We start from the raw sequence: 21,806 nt of genomic DNA on the forward strand, positions 1-21,806 counted from the left end.
CCCATATCAAATGCGTTAGATCTCACGACGCGGCGGAGACCCCGGATTGGCGTTGCAGCCACAGCGCCAACTTCGAAGCTGAGGTTGTACATACTACCGTTGTTGCAGGTACACATGGTTAACGGCATGCTAACAGTTACGACTTGCTGGCCACACGGCTACGGTGTGGTTTCGTAGGTGTTATGGCTGTCGGGACCGCCATCAACATCATAGACACTGGTCATCGACAGCCGAATGGAAGAGTGCTCTGGCCCGGATCTGCGTTCTGCAAGCGAAGAACAGACTTCGACGCCACAATCTGCACAGACGACTCTGCACGTGGGCTGGACCGCGCTAGACAACAGCTACTGAAGAGCCCACGAATTCTCTACCGAGGCGTCCCAGTCATGCTTACTCTTCACTCGCATGCATACCGCTCAGTCATGCCGTGGAGTCTCGAAAGTGCACTGGCACCAATTGGTACCTTGGCAGATGATCCGGACCTTTTGGTGGCTGTCGTCTTCACCTCCATGGCTAGCTGAACGCAAAAAACATGGCGTGTTCGCTGTCCATGTTTCGACCATGGCACAAAGTATCTGCATCGTAGTGTCCGTCGACTCTAGACCTCGTGCTTGGTGATAGCACTGATAAGAAGCTGGACACTTCCCTGATATGTCTTCAGATAGGTGATCCTCTTCAGCACTCAACAAGCCAAGACAAAATGGGTATCTCTTCAGCATCACAAGCTCAGCAGGCTCAGATTGAGCGACATGACTATCCGCAATATCAGCAAAACTTCTCGGCACCAAGTGCGCCGTACTATACAGAGAAGAAAGAGCCCACTGCAGAGGTACGACCAGTTTCGCAGTACAATGAAGGAGAGACGGAAGAACAACCGGAAGAAGCAACCTGGAACCCTGGCTTCTTGAAGCGTTTCCCGTATGTCCAGCTCTCGTGGATACTTACTCTCAATGCCTCCTACTAACGACGATATCAGATGGCTCGGCCTCGGCGCTCTGTTGCTCGTCCTCATCTGTCTTGCGGGCAATTGCATCATCCTCGCAGTATCTAATGGCAGACCTCAAGGCGATCAGACATGGAAGCAGATGTACCACGACGGTCTTGCCAAGGGCCGATGGCCAAAGCAGATCCGCCCATCGGTCATTATATCACTGCTCAACAGTGTCGCTGGTCTTGCTTTCTCTCTGGCTATTGCGAATGGTGTTGCGATTGCGTGGTGGCGCAAAGTACTGAAGGGTTCGACGATCCAGGATTTGCATAAGTCGTGGAGCTTCAGCTCAAGCGTCAAGGCTGCTGCCCTTGCTGGGAAGGGGTTCAATGTCATTGCGTTGGCTGCTTTGGTTGCCAAGTAAGTCGCCTGAAGAATGAGGGCAATGCCACTTTGCTGACGTTCCATTGTGCAGGCTCACCATAATCGATGGCATCCTCATGCAATCAGCCACCATCACGGAGATTGTGGATGACAAGCCGAACACGAAAGCTACAATCCAGGCCTGGGCAAACACCACTTTCCCAGTCACGGCTACTTCCAGCGCCCGCAGTGGCAACAATGCGCAAGTCATGGACTTCCTCACTGACGAGGTTTTCACCTGGGAGCAGAGCCCAAGGGTGCTTCCATATGTTGGCTTCAAGGGATGCGACAATGCTACGTGCTTAACCACAATAGCGGCTGCAGGGTTCGAGTTTGACTGCGGCGAGGCAATAGAGACGCCTCTTAACTTATCGCAGGTCCTTTCGGTAAGTCATTCTCGTGTCATGAACATCATGCTTCGCTGACCGATACTAGCCTGGCCGTACCGCTGATGGCTACTCAATCCCCAAGACCGAGTCAATATTCGACATCTCCTTCGAACAGACTACCGAGGTCTCCACTCAGTCTGACGGAACACAAGTCAGCGCTCCAGCTCTGCTCATGAAGATCTCGTATCTTCAAGCGAAGGACATTGGCGACAGCTCTGCGGACCCCTCGACCTACGAGGGCTGTCCAGGAACATTGTACAACCAGACCTGCACTCTGAGGCCTGCCGTGGTTGACTACCCGGTGGTCCTAGAGAACTATGAAGGAGAGCGGCCTTTCCAACAAGTCAAGCTTGCAACCAAGGATTCTCAGTACGGACCCGTTCTGGACTTCGATCCTGCTCGTAAACAACAGAGCGGCTTCACTGTCAAGAATCTCGTGACGTTGGACCCGGAATTCGGAATTGGTGCAGTCCAGCGTCTCGGCGGCCTCTATCTGGCATTCAACACCTACTTGGGCGGTCACTCTAACGCTAGCTACGATGGCATCGCGGGATACTCCCAGTACCCGACCGGCAAGGCACAATCCTACGTCTTCCAGAACTTCGGCGGCCAGAAATGCGGCGTTGTCTACAACAACCCAATGAAGCCCGACGTTTCGAAACGTAACGTGCAAAGCATTGTCGCCATGATCAACGAAGTCATGTTCGCCATCTCCATGGACGTCAGCGAGACGAATCCCGATAACAAGCGTGTCTACGCAGACTATCCAGCCGTTATCTACACCGAAAGCATCCACTTCAAGACGCGCTGGCTCTTCATGGTCGGCGCTATCATGTCGACTGTGTTCTGCATCATCTGCGTTTTGCCCACATATTGGGGCTACTGGCAGCTGGGCCGCAACGTCAGTCTCGGACCTTTCGAGATTGCACATGCTTTCCGTTCGCCAATGACTGCGCAGGCAGGGAACAAGCCGATCGATCAAGTCATGGATACCGTGGGACACCAGAAGGTGCAGTATGGTCATATTGTGTCAGGTGATGCGAGGGGTGTGCTTGGTGTGGCCGAGCCTGAGTATGTGGCGGGTATGCCTAGGAGTGCGAAGCAGGACTTTCGTGAGAAAATTCTGAGGAGAGGCGCTACTCAGTAGATGTGGACGTGTGTACGATGGCATGCCATGAGTAATGAATAGCACGAAGGTTATGGCATCGAATGATATGTCACCTCTCATGGCGTGGTCCTCCTGATATCCGTACAGAAAGCCCCAACCTGATGTCCCCAAGCCTCTTCCCGTTCAATCCCAGTACCCAGACTACAAAACGGAGAAATATGATTCTGCCCTCGCATGAAATCCACAGCCAACGCCATCCGACTCTCCGCACTACCAATCTTCATCCATTCCTCCACAAAGTCATCCCTAGGCTTCATAATCTCATCCTCAGGATCCAGCTCACCGTTCAGCACAAAGACGCGAAGCTTCGACTGCAAGATATCAAGACCTCCAGCTTCTCTCGCACTTCGTAAAAGTCCAAGTGGTGACTTACTCTCATGATCACCGAAATACGTCTCCAGCACATCCTGCCGATTCTGCAGCGCCTTTCGGAAATGAAAAGGTACCGACAGCAAGATCGTACCTCGTAACCTGACATGTCCCTCATCAAGGACCTTCGCCCTCGTCGCAACGAAATCAGGATGAAGCAGGAGCGTCGACAAATGCACGCCACCAGCTGAATTCCCCATCACGAACAAATCCACCGGCTCCTTCCCAAACCTCTCAGCATTCTTCACAACCCACTCCACCGCCACCGCCACATCCTCACCCCCAGACGGGAACTTGGCATCATGCTGATTCACAAGCCGATAATCCGGCACCACAGTGCTATACCCAAACTTCTCGGCGAAGAAGGATGCAATATTCGCATGGCAGAGGTCCTGGGCGTAGCCTGGGAGCGTCTTGGAGCCGTGGATCAGGCCGCCGCCGTAGAGGAAGATCAAGATGGCTCGGCGGCCATTGATGATGGTGGGGTTTGGGCAGTGGTAGAGGTCTAGTTGTTGTCGGGAGTGGGGGCCGTAGGGGTGGGTTTCTTTCTTGAGGGAGTGGATTTGGGAGGCGTTGTGGAGGAGGAGCGGTTCGTAGGTTTTTAGGGTTGGGCCGATTATGTCGCTGATGGAGGTGCCGAAGGAGGGGAGTTGGTCCATTGTGGTGGATGGGGTGGGGTGTGGTGTGAGAAGTGGAGAGAGATGGATGAGAGGTGAAGATATTCTGTTATTGTTTTCGATGGGCTAGTATCTTACTTAGCATGTTATTCACCTGTCTTTACTAGCATTGCGATGAACTCTACGTGTCTTAAGTCCGAATGCTCGGATGAGGTGGTCGGTATGTTGAGGTCGGCAGAGGAAGCAGAAGTTTGGGCATCGGCGACGGACACAGACAGGCCCCGATGACCGACATCGACTTTGGAGCAACACCTCCCCATCAGTATCTACTAAGACTTGCTTCGGAGTATGTGGCACAAGTTTGCTAGACCGCCACGCAGCCACACAGCCGCACAGCAGCATTCGTCCTCAGCACACCGGCCGACTGTATCGTGCTTGCATATACGAAGAAACGAAAGCCATCAAGACCCGTCACCGGCTGAGAAGGCTGTTACGCAGTCTTCTGGACTCCTCACAGATGCGAGTAGAGTGACACTGAACTTTGAGACGTTTGCCTTGCAACGTGACCTGTCACGTTTCGATCTACCTAGAGACGGCCCCTCCAGGGCTCTGACTGCTTCGCCGGGCTTATGTTAGTGGTCGTTCTGCAGCGCAGCAAGGCAACGTGGAGACTAATGATCGGATAACGTCGCGCTTCGTACTATTCTTCCCCGCATGCGGCATGGCCTCCCTCACAACAAGAGCTTGACCTGCATTAGCTATGCTCATTCAGTCTACCTAGGTCGATCTTTTCCAGCTTTACAACCATATTCTGGAGTTGGTCCCTCGGCCTAGTACCAGCGACTCCAAGCTGTTTGGTCAACCATGACTTCGCATGATTCGGTTCAGAGCCGGATCGACGCAATGCGGGTCGCATGGCATCACTAGCATACGAGTGTGATGGATTTGTCCCGCCATCTTTATGGCATAACGAGCAGGTGTATTCTTCAAAGCTCCCTGTTGTTACACTGCTGTCTGTAGGCTACTCTCCATCCTCTTGCACCAAGTGAAAATGATTGGGAAGAGCTTCCTCAGCATTGTGTTTGCCTCTCAAGCACTTGCAGCTGGTTATGGCTATAACAAAAGAGATGGACCAGGCTCTAGCTATGGCTCAGCAGCACCAGCCAGCTACATGACAGCAGCTGGGAGTTATCGTCCTGTGGCATCCTGGATGTCAGCATCGAACCCCTACCCGAACAAGCCCAGTACTTCGAAGCCTACATCTGCACCGACAGCAGTGATCGACTGTGGTAGTGTCGTTGGCACGACCACGTCTCTACCAGCAGCTACGGCCTCAGTCAACAAGTTCTTGGGACTGCCTTTCGCCCAAAGTCCGCCACAGCGGTTCTCTCCTCCGCAGAAGATAGGCGGTGGAAGCTGCAATATCGATGCCAAGGCATGGAAGCCTGCATGCATTCAGCAATTTGTCTACCCGAAGCTTGCACAAGACTTCACAAAGGCAATCTTCAACAGTCCAGCGCCAGAAGAGAGCGAGGACTGCTTATATCTGAATCTCTACGCACCAGCGTCTCCGCCTCCTCCAGGCGGTAAGTTATGCGAGGTGCAGATGGTCGGAAGTCGAATTTCACTAACGCTGGCACAGGGCGAGCAGTGATGTTCTGGATATATGGAGGTGCTTTACAATTCGGAAATGCTGGGCAGGCGTACTATGATGGCAGCTCTTTTGCTGCGTATGAGGACGTTATTGTTGTGACATCGAACTACAGGACCAACGTATTTGGTTTTGCGACCAGCCCAGAGCTGCCGATCGCAGAGCAGAATCTTGGTGAGTATCCCGGAACAGCAGCCCAGTCCTAGCTTCTCTTGCTGATGTGTCATGTACGCAGGCTTCCTTGACCAAAGAGCCGGCCTCGATTGGGTACAACGCAACATTGCTGCGTTCGGCGGCTCGCCTAAGAAGGTCACTATCTTTGGCGAAAGCGCAGGAGGATTCTCCGTGGACTCGCTCTTGACATCCTTCCCAGCGAATAGCACACCACCGTTCCGTGGAGCGATCATGGAGAGCGGGCAGTTCAGCTATAATGCACAACCAAGGTTAAGCACAGTGCCGCTCTGGAACCAGCTTGCCGGCTTGTTGAACTGCACCACAAACTACAGCAGCAACCTGACTTGCCTTCGAGCTGCTAACGCCAGTGCGATTAAGAACGCTATTGAGGTGAGCCTCATCTTTCACGCCATCGGAGGTCCTTCTAATCACAAGTGCTACGCAGGTAAACATGCTCGAGTTCAACCCTGTCGCCGACAACGTCACGCTCGTCCGTAACCCAATGCAACAACGCCTCAGCGGCAACATCGCCCACATTCCCACCCTAGGCGGCAGCAACGCTCAAGAAGGCCGTGTCTTCGCAGTTGGCACCATCAACAGCACAACCTTCCTGAGCCAAACCCTCGGCCAACATAGCACCGCGATCCAATCCCTCGGATCCGCCTACGCACCCTACCGAGCCTCGAACGGATCTGAAGCCTACGACCAAGTCTCCGAGATCGTCACAGAGTTCGTGTTCCAATGCCCAGCTGCATACCACGCCAATGCCACAGCGTCGGTGGGAATTCCTGCTTGGCGGTACTATTTCAATGCCTCCTTTTCGAACACGCAGGCGTATCCGAACCTGGGCGTGTATCATGCTAGCGAGATTCCGATTGTGTTTAGCACGTATCCGCGTGTCAATGTTACGGCGCAGGAGTATGCGTTGTCGAGAGCTATGAGGGGTATGTGGGCGACCTTTGCGAGGAATCCAGCGGGTGGGCCTGGGTGGAATCCTGTTGGGTCTGGGAAGCCGGGTGGGTGAATGGACAGCTACGAAATATTGAGAGGGCAATGGGCTAATAAATAATAGGTGACGTCCTCGTGGGCGCAATGTCTGAAGCTGAAGGTGGCCTTATCATGAACGGCAACGAGACATTCTATGGCGGCTACAACGTCGGTGTGCTTGGGAACCGAGGCGATGCACTGAGCTCAGGCGTAACGATCATTGACGGCAGCGAGATTGACCATCGCTGTGGACTCTACGCCGCGAGATACAACGCAAATGCCAATATTGATCCAGCATAGCCATGGAATGGATAGTAGAAGCAGAGACTCGTCGTTTAGCGATGCTTTCGAGACCTGTTCCAGTATACATGCTAAGGCTGGATATCGGCGACATCGCTTCACACTGCACAGGAGCTGATACTTGAGGCAACGTCTGTACCTGTTTTTGTTGGCAGCATCGTGTAGCAAGCATGAGCTTTGGGCAAGATCGGCATCTCACATTGTCAGCTTCCCACGCTTTCGTACTCGCGAAGGATTCCGGCTGTGCTACATACCACATCGGCACATCACTTCCAGCTATGGCAACCCGGGAGTCTGTAGATCTAATGGCTGTGAACTATCAGTCTCGTTTCGCAGGGCTGAGCTGGGCGCATTCGCATTCGTTCTTCGATGCCAACGTGTTATATGGCGGCAGCTGAATAACCTCAGCACACAGCCGCGAAAGTCGGACAGGTATCTTATAACATAAAGCATAGCGAGATCCTGCTCCGGCATGAGCTCCACACTTTCCACCGTTCCCATCCCGAATCACTACTATCAACATGTTCAACAAACTCGCAGACAAACTCGACCGCCTAGCAGGCGTGCAACCTGCCAACAGCAACACGCCCACCCAACAACCATACTACCCAGCAACACAGCAGAACCTCCAGCATCAACCTCACAACATCCCGGCCCCACCATACGGCTACGGCTATTCTCAACAAGCCCAATACAATCACGCCCAGCAGCACCTCAACGGTCCCCTCCAACAGCCACAGCTACAACCCTACCGACCCCAAGGCCCCATCCCAATCCCACACCCTCAACTACAACCACACCAGCACCCCCTTCCCCGCTTCCACATAACAAAAACCTCCGTCCACAACCTCTCCACAACCCAACCCTTCCTCACCCTAACCCACACCTCCAACCACCTCACCTTGACCCATCCCTCCGACGGCTCAACCCTCGGTACACTCCACTTCCACTCCCTCTCCAGCAACTCCATCGATTACGCCCTCAATGGATCCAGCCCAGGTTCCTCAAGTCTGAAAGATCCCAGCCAAGGATTAGGCTTCGGGGGCTGGAAATTCCGCCCGATCTTGCTTGGAGGCGGAAGGGGGGAGAAACGGAGTTGGAAGATGAAGGAGACGAGAGCTGATGGGGTGTTGAAGGATAGTAGCAGTAACGTTGTGGCGAAGTTGGAGGAGGGAGTGTTGACTTTTGAGAGGATGGGGTTGGGAGAGGGGGAGTGTGATGAGATTGTTGTGACGGCTGTGGCGATAGTGGAGAGGAGTTGGAGGGATGAGAAGGAGTTGAGTCAGGTGGTGAAGATGACGGATGCGTTGGGGGGTTTGGGTGGATAGGATGGACTTGATATGCGTTGGTCGAGGTGGTGCTGTGGATGCACAGGATATTGTACAACTTTCATTACGCCAATGCTATGCTGTACATGTTTCTATCGTCTTCTGAGGTACCAGTTGAAACCCAGACCCATGGTCTCTGCTGAGAAGGGCGTGGGTACTTCTGCCAGGCCAGGCCTCGCCACGGGATGTCGCAGATAGACTGCCGAACATATATTCTGGTTCACCTCGAGATATCGTGGGATGAAGGCGAATGCGCTCATGTAGTCTCGAGGTTGCCAAGGTGTTGCGTATGGTTTCGAGGTGTCGACGGGGTTTGCTCGCGCCCTCTCCAGTGCGGCGTGTAATAGCTCGGCGTCTTTCCGTGCTCGGTATGCGTCTATCTTGGTCTTGTCCTGCATCTGTGGATTCGATGAGGCCTGCTTTTCAGACGATGCCTCCGCGTTGGATGCTTCCGCTGCTGCAGCTGCATCTTGTGGTACTTTGGTCAAGATTTCCGCCAGTGCAGTCTCGAGACCCTCTACCGTCTCCTGAGTCACTGATTCTTCCTTGCCGCGAATTTTGGAGAAAGCAGTCTTCACCGCCCTTGTGAAGCCGCGCAGCTCCTGCTGTCTCTTTCCTGATAGGTCGCGCTTCGAGTCGTCGAGGATGATCTTCGCACGCTCCATAAGCCTCTTGAGCTCTTTTCTCGCTTTTTTTACCTTCGCATCCGCACCTTCTTCACCCTCCGCCGCTTCTGCCTCTAATGTGCCAGCGCCTGCTTCGCTTTCAACATCCTTCGCCTCTTCAATCGCGCCGACTGCCCGGTCTTCCTCTTCCCTTTCTTTTCGTTTCCTCATCGCCTCCCGCTCTTCCATTTTCCGCCTCACATCTTGATTGCTGAGCGGACTGTCTGCTTTCATCTTCCTGGCACCCGTCGCAAACAGCACTCTATCTGGATCGACCTGGAACATGTCGCCGGGATTCAGTTGATAGCCAGGGTATATCATCTTCTTGCCGTTCACTTTCACAGATCCATGGATCACAAATTGCCGCGCCTGCCTTGTGCTGGATGCGAACAAGGCTCTGAAGATGGCAGTGTCCAGTCTCCTTTCCAGCGGATGAAATGTCATGTGCATATATGGCGTTATCTCCGGCCCTCGATTTTGAGCCTGTCTTTCTCGTGGATTAAATTGCTCAGGTTCCTTATCCGCGCCACTACCACGACCTGTCGACATCTCACTGCCATCCTTCGCCGCCAAATATCGATGGTCCATTGGCACGACTGCTGGTAACCGGCGGTCGAACATTCGCGTCCACGTCCCCTCCCGTACGTCGGGATTGTGATATGATCGTAGCATTGACTTGGCTAGCCATTTCTGCTGGAAGAAGGTCTTTTGTGCTGCGGGAGGCGTCGTTACTCGGGAGAGGTTGTAGAGATTCCATTTCGACCAGTCTTGACGGAGTTTCTACCAGACACATTAGCATTGAGATATTCGTCGTTAATTGCGCATGCATACGGGTCGTTTGAGCGCGTGCAAGCGCTTTGTGCGAGGCATTGCTGCCAATGGGAGATGTGTAGGTGATGATCTCGTGCTTGGAATCTCCTACGCATGCACAGAATCCGCGGGAGTGATGAGGCATCCAGATCTATCAGGCATGCATGCTTAAGCGAGAGCGGGCGAGATGCGGCCGAGCAAGATCCCAGCGCCCGATGCTGCAAATGACATTGAGGCTCGACCGTATGTGTCTCGAGTTGGACGAGAAGCGCTATGCCACTGCGTCGCTTACGCGTAATATCAACCGTTCGTACAAGACAATGCCACATCTGCCATCGCCATCGCCTCCATCAATGCTCTAAGCGGCCGCCTCGGGCTTGCACTGCCGAGATCTCCGTCGAAGATTGAAATCATGATGACCAGATGTCTCGCGAGCGATCGTGACTGCAAATATGGCGTCTGCAACGTTGGGGAGGCAGTTTGGGCTACTGATCTCCTGCCGCAGTCTATAAGCCACATGCCAGTTTTCGAGCGACATTGTCTTTCACGATGTGTACTCGGCTTTACCCGCTATCAGTCATGATCCCTGCAAGTTTGACCCCACTAGCTCTCCAAAATTTCATGTCCAGAGAGGTGAGCTTCGGATTGACCAGCCATCTTCACTTTGATTCTTATTGTATTGCTCACAATAGCTTGACTCACCATATATATCACTCTCTGTGCTACCCACATCCACCTTGCGACACAATATTGCAACACAACATCACCAACCACCAACACAATGGCCGACCCAGTCGCCGAGCCCCAGACCGCTACCACCGAGAAGCCTACCACTGAAGCTCCCACCAACGGCGATGCTGAAAAGACTGCTGATGCGCCCACCAATGGCGCAGAAGTGAGTGAAAAGAAAGAGAGCGCCAGCAAGCGCGGCGCAGACGAGGACGACTTCGAGCGATACGACAACGACAAGGGCAACGACCGCCGCTCAGACCGCCGTGATAGAGACGACCGCCGAGGAGACCGACGCAATGGCCGTGATGGCGATCGCAGGGGTGGCCGTGGCGGACGTGGAAGAGGCGGAGGACGAGGACGCGGGCGCGGTGATTCCAACCGCTTCAACCGCAAAGACAACATCCGTACCAAGTACGAGCGCCAGGAAGAGTCAAGCGATGCTACAGAGATTCGTCGCCAGGTCGAGTTCTACTTCTCCGACTCGAATCTTCCAATCGACAAGTTCCTCCTCGAAGAGACTGGTGGTTCGGAGAACAAGTGGTTCCCACTGAAGACTATCCACAGTTTCAAGCGCATGCGTCACTTTCAGCCATTTAGCGTGGTGGTGGAGGCAGTCAAAGGCAGTGACCTTCTCGAGGTTAACGACAAGGACGAGGTACGAATTTGAGCATGCGACCCACGCATGCGCAGCTCAGACTGCAGCGATCGCCCGGAGATGCACCTATGCACGAAGCGCTTTTTGCTAATTCTCTCACAGGTGAGGCGTAAGGAGCCACTCGATTCCAAGTTCACCCAGGATGTCAGGGCCAACGGCGAGCTGCTCACATCCGATAGCATGAAGCGTAGCATCTACGCAAAGGGCTTCGGTGAAGAGACTGGTAGCACTGGTTTCGACATTGAGGAGTGAGTTATGCGTAGGCTGAAGCGATTGAGCGCTTCGTGCTAACCATCAATCCAGGTTCTTCAACCCATACGGCGCCAATGCTGTACGTCTGCGCCGCTCCGAAGATGGCACCTTCAAAGGGTCAGTCTTCGTCGAGTTCGCAAGCGAAGATGACGCCCAGCAATTCCTCAACATGGAAGAGAAGCCTAAATTCAAGGATGAGAAGGAGCTCGAGGTCATGTCAAAGAAGGCCTACGTTGACATGAAATCCGAAGCCATTCTCGACGGCCGCGTGAAGCCTAAGAGCCCAACACGCAGCTCATACCGCTCACAGGACGACCGTCGCGGTAACCGCGGCGGACGTGGTGGCGGAAGAGGCCGGGGTCGTCGTGGTAGCTTCGACTATGGCAACAACAAGCGAAAGCGTGACGGCGACGACGACGATGTGGCAGACAAGGACGACTGGCGCTCACGCCGGGACAAGTTCCAGAAGCAGGATCGCTCCGTCAGCCGTTCGCGCTCCCGATCGCGCAGCCCATACCGTGCTGAGAAGGAGACTGAGGAGACCAAGACCGAGGAGAAGAAGGAGAGCGCGCCAGAAGAGTCTGCTCCCGAGAAGCCAGCAGCCGCTGAGCCAGGTGAGGTCAAGGCTGATGCATAAACGGTAAGCCTGGGCATGGACTTGAAAATGTGGGCGAAGGCGTTTTCGGAGCGCGGCGTTACGAGCGATCGAAGGCTTGGGAGGCAGGCATTTCATCCAAAATTCCTTGTTGGAACATAAATGCCACTGGGGACCGGCATGCATCATGAGCATGCAGAAAGCGCGTCAAAAGAGATGCGATACGTATAGCGAAATACGACTCTGTGCACTTGAAGCTACTGCGCGCTTCTCAAGACTATAGTGATAGTTGGAGCGCTCTCTCATCACACCTCTGTGCCATCTAAGATCTCACCTCTCCTCCCTGCGCCGAGCTTTCTTGACTTTCACGACCGTTCCGCCGGCGGTCTTGACTTCAATCACAGTCTCCCCGCCGCGCCGTTCAGTATCCTCACGTCCATTCGCAGCATCATCCACGAACATCGTCGATAACCTCTCATTCCCTCTCCTACGCCTCAACGGAGATTCTCCACGCCGTCCCTCATCCCTCCGATACCCACGCATCTCCTCCTCCCCAGCAAGCTCATCCCAACCCTCCCTTCTCTCCCCCTCATCCTCCCCACCTGCATCCCCATACATCTCCTCATAACTCGGATTACTCCACCTATACTCCCCCTCCACGCTTCTATTCTCCTTCACCTCATCCCACCTCGCAAAGTCGTTGTACTCATACCGACGATCATACAGAAACCCTCTCCCCGTCCGCTCATCGGGTACATGACCATCCCACGGGCGCACATACGCCAACGGAAGCTGCATTGGATGCACCTCCTCGTACGTCCCTGGTGCGGACGTCATGTGGAGTTTTCCAGCGCTGTCGCGGAGGTAGGGATCGCCTGAGTCGATTCCTGGGAGGGAGAAGAGGGAGTCGTCGCGGTAGATGGGGGCGAGGTCGTGGGTGAAAGTTCGAGTGGGGCGGATGGGGGTCGGGAGCAGGCGGGGGAAAGAGGTGTGATGGTTGTTGCTGGGTTGGCGGTGACGGAAATGGTAGTGGGAGGATGAGTCGGGTGGTGCGGAGATTGAGGGCCATGAGGAGAGGGTGCGGATGTCAGTGTTGTCCATGTAGGTGGATGAGAGGTATGAGTTGCTGCCGGTTGTTGGAGAGGATCTGTGTCTCGGGGGGCGTGGTGCGTGAGGATAATCGCGGGTCTCGCGGGCAAGTGCGGCGATAGCTTGGGCGTCCATTTCTTCGATTTCGCTTGGTGTAATGCGCATGCGATCGTCCTCCATGGTGGTGGGGATACGACTGTCCTCTGGTGATGGTGCACGTGTGCGGTGTGTCGGCCTGAATGTGGCGCTGGAGGCGTCGCTGACTGTTTGCACGTATGGTGGTTGGTATGGGACACGTCGAGATGGCGTTTGGCGTTCCTCGAATCTTAGTCTTGGGCTGCGCGCGTGATCGCCTTGTGTAGCAGTGTTGTAGGATGGCGGTCGACTTCTGCGTTGCGAGGTGACGTTGAGGAGGTAAGGTGAGATGTCTCGGGAGTGGTGCGGCATCGTGGTGGTTTGGGATGCTTGCGTCTCGCTTCGGGGTCTTTGTCAATATTTACGGAGAATGGGCATCCAGAAATGTTTTTCTGATCAGCACGCGAGCTGCGAGGTCTTATAGAAATTTGGATCTGCGGTTTGGTCGCTGCTGCGCAAACCATTCACTTAACGAATTGCCTCTCAGGGTCATCTCCCTCTCACCGCCCGCTCAGATATATTCACATCTTCCTCTTGACGCCAACCACAGCCATCCAGGCTCACCATTTGGTCGCGAGTCTCGCCTCGCCCGTTTGCGTGCGGCCGTCATTTCATCTATCTCATCCAAATGCGGTATGAGCCTATTGGACTGCGATCAGAGCTCCAGGCTTGCTAGAGTGATCGAAGTTTAGTGGCACTCCGTTCGTGGCCACTTGTTATCTGCTATGAGGGGCTTTTTTAACACCCTTGAGCCAGGTCCTCGCGCATTCCTCCGTCTCTCACGTCAGAATGCTGGGCCCGATCGTCCTTCCAGATGCTGTCAAGATGCTCGACGCCAGCCGTAATCTCGCCTCAGATGTGCCTTGACGCCCATTGTTGTGCTCAAGTCCCTCCGTCATTTCGGCCCTCTGGCACTTCCGTCGTGTTGCTGTCCTCCCTCAACTGTTGCTCTTTCAGGGCAGCAATCTTGTCATCCAGCACTGCAATTTCAACATCGACTTTGAGCATCTTTTCCTTCAACATTTCTGCATATTCTTCATTACTCAGCACTTTGAAGGGCGTCCAACTCTTGTCGGCCATGCGCTTCCAAAAGTTCTGCTTCGAGACGACCTCCTTCGGTGCTGTCCATCTGTTGTAGATCGATTGTCCTGCTGCCCCGAATAAGGAGAACATGATGGCCCCCGGAAGCACGTTGGCCCTTCCTCTAGCGATGAATCCCACGCCACCGCCGGAGACCGCGCCTGCAATGGTACTCGCTATCGTCAAGTCTCTGCGAACAGGCGGTACCCCATTCACTGTCCATGCCTGAACGATCCCCGTGCGGGTCACTGAGAAGATTGTCCCTATAGCAAATGTCTGCAAGGCAGAAATGCCACCTGACAATCCCGGAGGCAGTCCACGAACGATACCGGCAGCGCTACCAAACAGGAAACCTGCACCGCCTGTTCGACCACATTAGCACATGTTTGCTCTCAGTGGCAAGCCATGTCACGCCTAAGGGGTTGTCGGCAGGTATGGCAACCAAGCAGCAATCAAGCAGTGGATAGAACAAGCACTGCATCGAGAATAATAGCGCATGCACACCAGACATGGACAAAGATGGTTCCGCGCGGGAACCTGAGCTCCGTGCATCCCTTTCACATGATGCGAGACTTTGTAACGAAAGGGGGAAGCACAATGCACTCACCACATGCTGCGCCCACCTTCAACGCTGGCTCGATAGCAGCAGACAGCGGATCATTAGTGACGACCGATGCCGGCCGAGTCTTCCGTTCTTCCATCGTTGGCGAATGAATGAAGATGCAGAGGTGAACAGAAGTGAGGACCAGTCCTCAAACGCTAGCCCAAAAGGGTAAAGGGCAAAATCTGGAGAACCTGACGCCCACACCAACATCTCCGCCGTCACATTTCTTTCTGCTCAACGGCAAGCACACGAGCGGCACACCACCGCTCACCACATATTTCAACACCCAACCCACCACCAGAGGGCAGCACCGAGCTCCCTCGCACCTACCAAGAACCGCGCAGCAGAGTCGCGTGGTTCGCACACAACCGCAATCATGGGTAAGAAAGAGGGTCTCGCTGTGTGCGCGGCATGTTGCATGAACCATATGCTGCGGCACAGACCATGTATACCGAGAGATGGATGCTGACGTGGTATTGCAGCGCCCAAAAAGAAGGGAGAGAAGATGGCCTTGGGCGACTTCCTCGGCAACCAATGTACGCACACCCATACCCACTGTCGCTACGAACCTCGAAATCAGCTGCGTTGGCAAGGCATGGCGGACACAGAGGACACGATATACTGACTGCGGTGTACAGCTCTCGGATCATGGGCAGACGAAATGGACTCAGTGCCAGTCCCATCGGCACCATCTGGATACGGTGCACGCGACCGCCGCGACGACGGACCGAGCGAGCGGCGCGCATTCAACCAGCCAGACTGGGGCAGTGCTCGCGCAGATGCACGTGGGCCACCAAGCGGCATGGGCGGCGGCATGGGCGACCGAGGAGCCAGCTACGGTAAGGGACTCGAGGATATGGAGGACAAAGGAAGTGTTCTAATATTGTGTGCCAGACCGACCACGATACGATCGCGAAGCAGTTCCTTTCCCAACGAAGCCCCCGTACACCGCACATCTCGGCAACCTCGACTACAATGTCACCTCCGTCGATATTGAGGGATTCCTCGAAGGCTGCTCAGTCACCACTGTACGCATTATGGAGGACAAGATTGACCGCAAGCCAAAGGGGTTCGGATACGTCGAGTTTGCAAGCCCAGAGGGCTTGACCAAGGCTCTCGACAAGAGCGAGTCCAGCTTCATGGGGCGCAACATCAAGATCAGCGTTGCCGATCCACGTGCGTACAGCACACATTGCAGTACATGACAGATGCTGACAACTCTCTAGCAAAGAACGATCGTGCCGAGTCGACCCGCGACTTCTCCGACTGGAGTCGCAGGGGTCCACTTCCAGATCTTCCCTCCCAAGGACGTCAGCCATCAAACCGAGGCTTCAACCGAGGAGGTGCTTTTGACGACGCCAGATCCGATGCCGGCAGTGAGCGTGCCGGATCAGGTCGCAGACCGGGTTTCTTCGAGGACGATGGCAAGGTCCGTGACTTGGGCAACTGGGAACGCAAGGGTCCACTCTCGCCTGTCCCAGGTCAGCCAGGCGGTCGTGATGGCGGCAGGCTCCGGGAAGCAGGTCCACCAGGAGACAGGAGACCAAGCGCTGCTTGGGGCGAGGGTCGATCCGACGCCGGCTCCAGGCCACCGCGACGAGAGTTCGAGCCACGCCCAGAGCGAGCACCAACCGCTGCCGAGCAGGACAACCAGTGGCGCACGAAGATGAAGCCTGATGCTTCACCCGCGCCTACCCCAGACGTATCGTCGCCCACATCACCAGCACAAGAGACGCCAAAGGAGCGTCCGAGGCTGAATCTTACAAAGCGAACCGTCTCAACCGCAGAGCCTAGCTCAGCGACAACTCCATCGGCTGATGCCAAGGCATCGCCATTCGGCGCTGCACGACCCATTGACACTGCTACCCGCGAGCGTGAAGTCGAGGAGAAGCGCCAGATCGTGATCCGAGAAAAGGAAGAGTCGGACAAGAAGGCAGCCGAAGAGAAGAAGGAGAAGGATGCGGCTGCGCATGCGGCTCGCGCTGAGCGCGCAGATCGTGGCCAAGCCGAGGGCGAGAAGGTCACATCACCGACTGGCGAACGTCCACCACGCAATGACCGTCGCCCATCGCGCCAACAGCAGCAAAATGGCGGTGGCGCATGGCGCAAGGAACCAGCAAAGGAGAACGGCGAAGGTCCACCACAGCCCAAGGCCAGCTTCAACGTCCTACAGACCGACGGTGCGGACGAGGCTGGCGGGCTTGACACACCGGATGCTGATGCGAAGGGCACCATTATCGGCGACAAGGAGACCAAGCCACAGGAGCCTGTGGTCGCTGCCAATGGCGATGCTAAAGACACGGCCGAAGCACTCGAGGACGACGGCTGGAGTACTGTTCCAGCCAAGACCAAGAACAACCGTCGTGCTGGTGGACGTGCTATGGCCTCCTAGTATGGGCCAGCGCGAAAACATCCACTTCGCGAATGTGCATTTTGACGACGACGACACGAAGCGATTCATCCATCGACCTCGAAACTAGAACCTACCTGCCTATCCACCACCTGGGCTCCTGGCTGGACGACACTTCTGACACCGGAACGCGCTGTATAGCATACTTCTTTTCCAACACTACCTTTGGTAATCTCGTCTCTCTCGACTCGACTCGACTCACGCTGAACTAAAGTAATGGCGTACCTGGCGTATAGGAAGATGGATGGCATGATGATGGCTGGAAGACAAAAAGGGCGTGTGAACGATTGATGCGTTGCTGCGAAGCATGTGACGACGAACTGAACTCCTTTTATCCTCTCACATTGGCAGCGTTGGCAGAGAGTGCTATGTAAGAAGATTCCCTGATTGTTCAAACGTTCCTTGCCAGTTCTTTCATTATCTCGACTGTTCTTCTAATGCGAGTATGTTGTGCCTGGAAGTATCGCGCTACTATTAAGCTGTCAGTGAGTTACCCGCTGGACGATCTTGGTCTTATTACGACCAGCTGCTCAAGCATGATTATCCCAGAAAACTCATCATACACATTACTACTTGCCCAACATCTATTCCCAACAACTTAGAAGACATCAACGTCCGATCACAGGAAGCATTCCGCCACCAAGTTCAGTACCATCACCACTCTATATGACACTAGAAACCATATCCTTCGCAAAATCAAGAAACTCCCCCAAACCTCGATCCATTCCGCCAACGAAGGACTCATCTCCCCCATTGCCGGAGCCCATATTGATTCGGCCTCTACTCAGACCAGAGGGTCGCTTGTTGTCGAAAACATCATCGCGGACGTCTTGGGCGTCTTTACCGGGGAAGAAGTTCGGGTCGTAGAAGTCGTTGCCATTCTGCGCGCTGTGTGGAGAGTCCTTGGACTGGGAAGGAGTGAGGCGGCTGATGCGGGGGTCTTTGCTGGAGGGACGGATTGGCTTGGAGTTGCAGTCCTAGTTACTGGGCCCGGTAATTTGGTGGTTGCTGGAGGCGGGGGTGGTACGGCCTTGGCTATGCGTGTTCTTCTGATCGTTGGAGGAGGGCATGGTAGGTCCTTGGTCCTCGCTGTGCAGGTTCTCCTCGTTATAAAAGAAGTCTTGGTCATAAGGGCCGTTATCCTTCTGCTGGCCGCTGGGAAAAGAGTCCTCGGGATCAAATGCATGGGGACGACGGCCGCCACGATTACCTTCTCCGGAGGGAAGGCTGGATCTGTCGGAGCGTTCGTTGTGGTTGGGGTAGTAGTAGTCCTGAGCGTTGGGGAAGGATGGTGTGTTATGTTCTCGGTCGATCATCTCATTCCCTTGTCGAAACGATCCATGTCTCGAAAGCCGCGTCCTTGTCACGTGAAGCCCTCTCGACGACCGAAGGAATCGGAGGTGGAGTCTTGAGGCGAGTGCTGCTGTGGCTGCTGTGTTAAATGTGGTCAGTGTAAGTCGAGGAGACTGTGAAGACGTGGCTGCCTACTGTTGTGAGTGGAAGTGCCAATGTGCCACTGGCTGTAAGGGCCAAGAACATGGCCTCGAGGGTGGTGATCTGCATTTTGATGGTGTTGGCCCAATAACTCGACTGTGGACGCTGTGATGAAGTCGATATCGGATGGCCTCAAAACCAGTGCCGCTCTGGGGTATAAATACTCCTCCACCTCATCCCCTCTCCAACCCATCCGATTCACGCAAGTGGCCATGACGGAGAATGGCTTTGGGCATCTTCCCTTAACAAAGCCAACTTCGCCTACAGAAGGAGTTGTCGATCAGTATGTTCTGTGCTATATAGCACAGTGAATTCCACATTACTTCCTACTACCCATAACCCGCATATCGTGATAGAATCTTCGCAATATCAAGTCGAAAGGCTCCAAGTCGTGGGTAATGCAAAGTATCTGATAGATAACAAAAGTAGAGCTTCTGGAGGAGTAGAATTTAGAAGCTTGTTCAAAGCATATGTCGCGAGTCCTATAACAAATCTTTTCGTCTGCTGTATCGTTCCAGTAGTGAAGTCTTTGTACACTACCGACACACTATTCTTGCGGCAAAAGCTCATATCCCATTCAGCCTTTCCCAACCTGAAATTCAGGCTTCTGGTCGATCAACGTTCTCGACGTGAACAAGCTCTCCACACAAGCCCGCCAAGCCGAGCTTCACGTGTCAGTGCCGGAATTCACGGCGAAGCCAAAGCCAACGACCACGAGAGCGCTCGATTGACATCGTGCTTCACTAAAGTGTATCGAATTACAGGCCATTGAGCGCCCTCTCAGAAGAGCAACGAGCCTTGACTCTGAATAATCGAATTATAGCGCCAATGCAATCGAGTGAAGGCGTTTAGGCACCCAGAGACGACGTATCCATTCTCTGACCTCTGCATAATTCGCTCCCAGCTCTGCGACGATCCTGATTTCCTCATCGATGCAGTGGAACGTATGATTCGGCTCGTAGTTCGGTGGACGTAGCGCTCCGATGAGACGAAAGCTCAGGCTTCGTATTTCTTGGTCTATCATGATTCCTTCCCAACGACCCATCATTACTCCTGCTTCGATGCTGGCGCAGCTTCTTCCCTTCCCGTGTACTGGTCGGCTTCATACCTCTTTCCCCTAAAACCCCAGATACCCCAATTACCACAGCTGACATCGCCTGGATCTAAATCGTTAAGGTCCCACCTCAGACTCCTGAACCTATTCTCACCCGGCTGCAGAATCAGATCCATCTCGCCACCAGCCTGCTTCTTGACCCAGTTGATGTCTCGCTCCATGTCGTACTCCGTGTAGCCAGTGCATATTATTGGCACCTTGGTTTCCAGAAGTTGGGGTAGTGTCTGCTCCCATTCGTGTGAGCTTGCAGGATGTCCTAGACCGGGGTGGAACAGTACGAAGCAGTCAAAGTAGGGGTCGTATGGGTAGAAGTGCTGCGCTTCGTGGAGCGTGTGGTAGTATTCGACGTAGGTCGAGATCTTCATCTGGCCTCCCAGTCGATCTTCAGTGATGGCTCCGTATGGGTTCGAGGGTGTCCGTTCAGGGAGTGGGAACTCTGAGTCGCGGTTCGTCATCGATTCTGGGCCGACGAAGATCAGATGGAACGTAGCTCGTGGGAACAGGTATGAGAGCTGTATCCAGACTTCGCGAGGTAAGCTGGACTCCGCGCGTGCGCCGAGGATGAAGAGCCGGACAGGTGGTGCGTTTGGACGCAGACCTTTGATATCTAGTCCAGCACCTGATCGGGGTGGATGGAGAGTATAGCGGAGGGCTTGAATTTGTCAGTAAAAAGCCTACTGGCGTTCCACCGACTTGACTTACCACTTAACGATCTCAGACCTTCCGGCAACAATCGCTGTTGCAGATTGTACGGACTGAGCTCATGCAACACACTACCAATCGTGATGGGATATGTCAACAGCCGAGTAACCTGCCGCATGCTCCTCTCATCGTTGACTGCCTGAAACTCTCTGCTGAACAGTAATGTATCCCAATTCGTCATATTCACCTGCGCCTCTTCAATATTTGCCGGCGGATAGTCGAACTCTTGGAAGAACCTCCCACTGTGCAAATCATGGTCATCCTCATTGATCTCCCGCAACAAGTCGCATATCTCCAAATGGCTTTCATAGTCGCTCACGAAATGCTCTTCACTACACGACACTGGTATGCCACAATCGGGACACTCGTAGCGTACATGTGCCGGTGGTCTGGTACCAGTCTTCCTCGCTTCCAGGTCATGCGGCGATGTTGGTGCTCTTGTTGCTTGGTGTTCGGGATGCGGACAATATGCGTTCTGTCTCATGAACGCAGCTCGTTTCCGGATCTCGGGCGAAGGTGAGTTGGTGAAGGAGTGGAAGAGGTTGTTGGGCTGTAACAGTGTTCGGCTGGGCTCGCTTGGCTGCTGCGCTGTCCTCGCGGGCAACGGCGGTGAGCTATGCTGTGTTGACCGTACGGCGGGCGCTGCTCTTTGCTTCGCGGACTGATGTATGCTTCGAGCATTGCTGGGCTGTCTCGTTGCCGATGATGTGAAGGCTCGCCGTGCTATGCTAGGCCCAGATTTCGGGGGAGCATTTGCTGTTGCTAGTCGTAGACAGCGACTACACATCGACTTGGACGCCATGGTATGCGATGGTAGCTCATGTAATCATGTTTCTCGAGCTTCATTCCAGACGTCCATCATGACCTCGCTTCCGTTGCCGAATGGAGATGCGTACCGACCTCCGAGATCTGCCCTATCCTTGCCGTCTCGACTTCACCTTCTCTTGCTCTTGCGCCATTCGCCCTCTTTCGATGCACTCCTGGCGGGTCAGGAAGGATATAGATGAAGAAGTCGTGATTGTCACAAACATTGGACGGAAGCTCTGCGCTCTATCCTGGCATCATGGCAGCCTATGGTCGAGTCCAGAGGACTTGCAACTCACTGTGCACACGAGCTTCCGGTCATACTTCCTGC

General features: G+C 54.3%; 11 protein-coding genes across 11 annotated transcripts; 5 read left to right on the forward strand and 6 right to left on the reverse strand.

Moving 5' to 3' along the window:
- Positions 1-700: 700 nt before the first annotated feature.
- Positions 701-2,887, forward strand: CLAFUR5_02546 (uncharacterized protein; the record flags this gene model as incomplete). Its single annotated transcript, XM_047901694.1, has 4 exons — positions 701-918; positions 977-1,348; positions 1,404-1,737; positions 1,787-2,887. 4 exons carry the CDS (start codon positions 701-703, stop codon positions 2,885-2,887), a joined length of 2,025 nt encoding a protein of 674 aa, XP_047758486.1.
- Positions 2,888-2,964: 77 nt separating this feature from the next.
- Positions 2,965-3,936, reverse strand: CLAFUR5_02547 (uncharacterized protein; the record flags this gene model as incomplete). Its single annotated transcript, XM_047901695.1, has 1 exon — positions 2,965-3,936. One exon carries the CDS (start codon positions 3,934-3,936, stop codon positions 2,965-2,967), a length of 972 nt encoding a protein of 323 aa, XP_047758485.1.
- A 1,009-nt stretch (positions 3,937-4,945) lies between these two features.
- Positions 4,946-7,006, forward strand: CLAFUR5_02548 (Cocaine esterase; the record flags this gene model as incomplete). The annotated part of the gene is made up of 5 exons (XM_047901696.1): positions 4,946-5,480; positions 5,537-5,719; positions 5,781-6,109; positions 6,165-6,735; positions 6,792-7,006. The coding sequence occupies 5 exons, from the start codon at positions 4,946-4,948 to the stop codon at positions 7,004-7,006; spliced, it is 1,833 nt and encodes a 610-aa protein (XP_047758488.1).
- A 521-nt stretch (positions 7,007-7,527) lies between these two features.
- CLAFUR5_02549 (uncharacterized protein) lies at positions 7,528-8,334 on the forward strand (the record flags this gene model as incomplete). Its single annotated transcript, XM_047901697.1, has 1 exon — positions 7,528-8,334. One exon carries the CDS (start codon positions 7,528-7,530, stop codon positions 8,332-8,334), a length of 807 nt encoding a protein of 268 aa, XP_047758487.1.
- A 92-nt stretch (positions 8,335-8,426) lies between these two features.
- On the reverse strand, positions 8,427-9,869 carry CLAFUR5_02550 (37S ribosomal protein NAM9, mitochondrial; the record flags this gene model as incomplete). Its single annotated transcript, XM_047901698.1, has 2 exons — positions 8,427-9,779; positions 9,831-9,869. The coding sequence occupies 2 exons, from the start codon at positions 9,867-9,869 to the stop codon at positions 8,427-8,429; spliced, it is 1,392 nt and encodes a 463-aa protein (XP_047757721.1).
- A 721-nt stretch (positions 9,870-10,590) lies between these two features.
- CLAFUR5_02551 (La) lies at positions 10,591-12,085 on the forward strand (the record flags this gene model as incomplete). Its single annotated transcript, XM_047901699.1, has 3 exons — positions 10,591-11,196; positions 11,299-11,444; positions 11,500-12,085. The coding sequence occupies 3 exons, from the start codon at positions 10,591-10,593 to the stop codon at positions 12,083-12,085; spliced, it is 1,338 nt and encodes a 445-aa protein (XP_047757722.1).
- A 288-nt stretch (positions 12,086-12,373) lies between these two features.
- CLAFUR5_02552 (uncharacterized protein) lies at positions 12,374-13,579 on the reverse strand (the record flags this gene model as incomplete). Its single annotated transcript, XM_047901700.1, has 1 exon — positions 12,374-13,579. One exon carries the CDS (start codon positions 13,577-13,579, stop codon positions 12,374-12,376), a length of 1,206 nt encoding a protein of 401 aa, XP_047757719.1.
- A 570-nt stretch (positions 13,580-14,149) lies between these two features.
- On the reverse strand, positions 14,150-15,048 carry CLAFUR5_02553 (uncharacterized protein; the record flags this gene model as incomplete). The annotated part of the gene is made up of 2 exons (XM_047901701.1): positions 14,150-14,709; positions 14,955-15,048. 2 exons carry the CDS (start codon positions 15,046-15,048, stop codon positions 14,150-14,152), a joined length of 654 nt encoding a protein of 217 aa, XP_047757720.1.
- Positions 15,049-15,327: 279 nt separating this feature from the next.
- CLAFUR5_02554 (putative eukaryotic translation initiation factor 4H) lies at positions 15,328-17,343 on the forward strand (the record flags this gene model as incomplete). The annotated part of the gene is made up of 5 exons (XM_047901702.1): positions 15,328-15,331; positions 15,434-15,487; positions 15,590-15,790; positions 15,846-16,127; positions 16,178-17,343. The coding sequence occupies 5 exons, from the start codon at positions 15,328-15,330 to the stop codon at positions 17,341-17,343; spliced, it is 1,707 nt and encodes a 568-aa protein (XP_047757725.1).
- A 680-nt stretch (positions 17,344-18,023) lies between these two features.
- CLAFUR5_02555 (uncharacterized protein) lies at positions 18,024-18,677 on the reverse strand (the record flags this gene model as incomplete). The annotated part of the gene is made up of 2 exons (XM_047901703.1): positions 18,024-18,301; positions 18,347-18,677. The coding sequence occupies 2 exons, from the start codon at positions 18,675-18,677 to the stop codon at positions 18,024-18,026; spliced, it is 609 nt and encodes a 202-aa protein (XP_047757726.1).
- Positions 18,678-19,902: 1,225 nt separating this feature from the next.
- On the reverse strand, positions 19,903-21,473 carry CLAFUR5_02556 (uncharacterized protein; the record flags this gene model as incomplete). Its single annotated transcript, XM_047901704.1, has 2 exons — positions 19,903-20,621; positions 20,672-21,473. 2 exons carry the CDS (start codon positions 21,471-21,473, stop codon positions 19,903-19,905), a joined length of 1,521 nt encoding a protein of 506 aa, XP_047757723.1.
- Positions 21,474-21,806: the final 333 nt, after the last annotated feature.

This window comes from Fulvia fulva, chromosome 2, assembly GCF_020509005.1.
Source record: "Fulvia fulva chromosome 2, complete sequence".
NCBI classification, from domain to species: Eukaryota; Fungi; Ascomycota; class Dothideomycetes; order Mycosphaerellales; family Mycosphaerellaceae; genus Fulvia; species Fulvia fulva.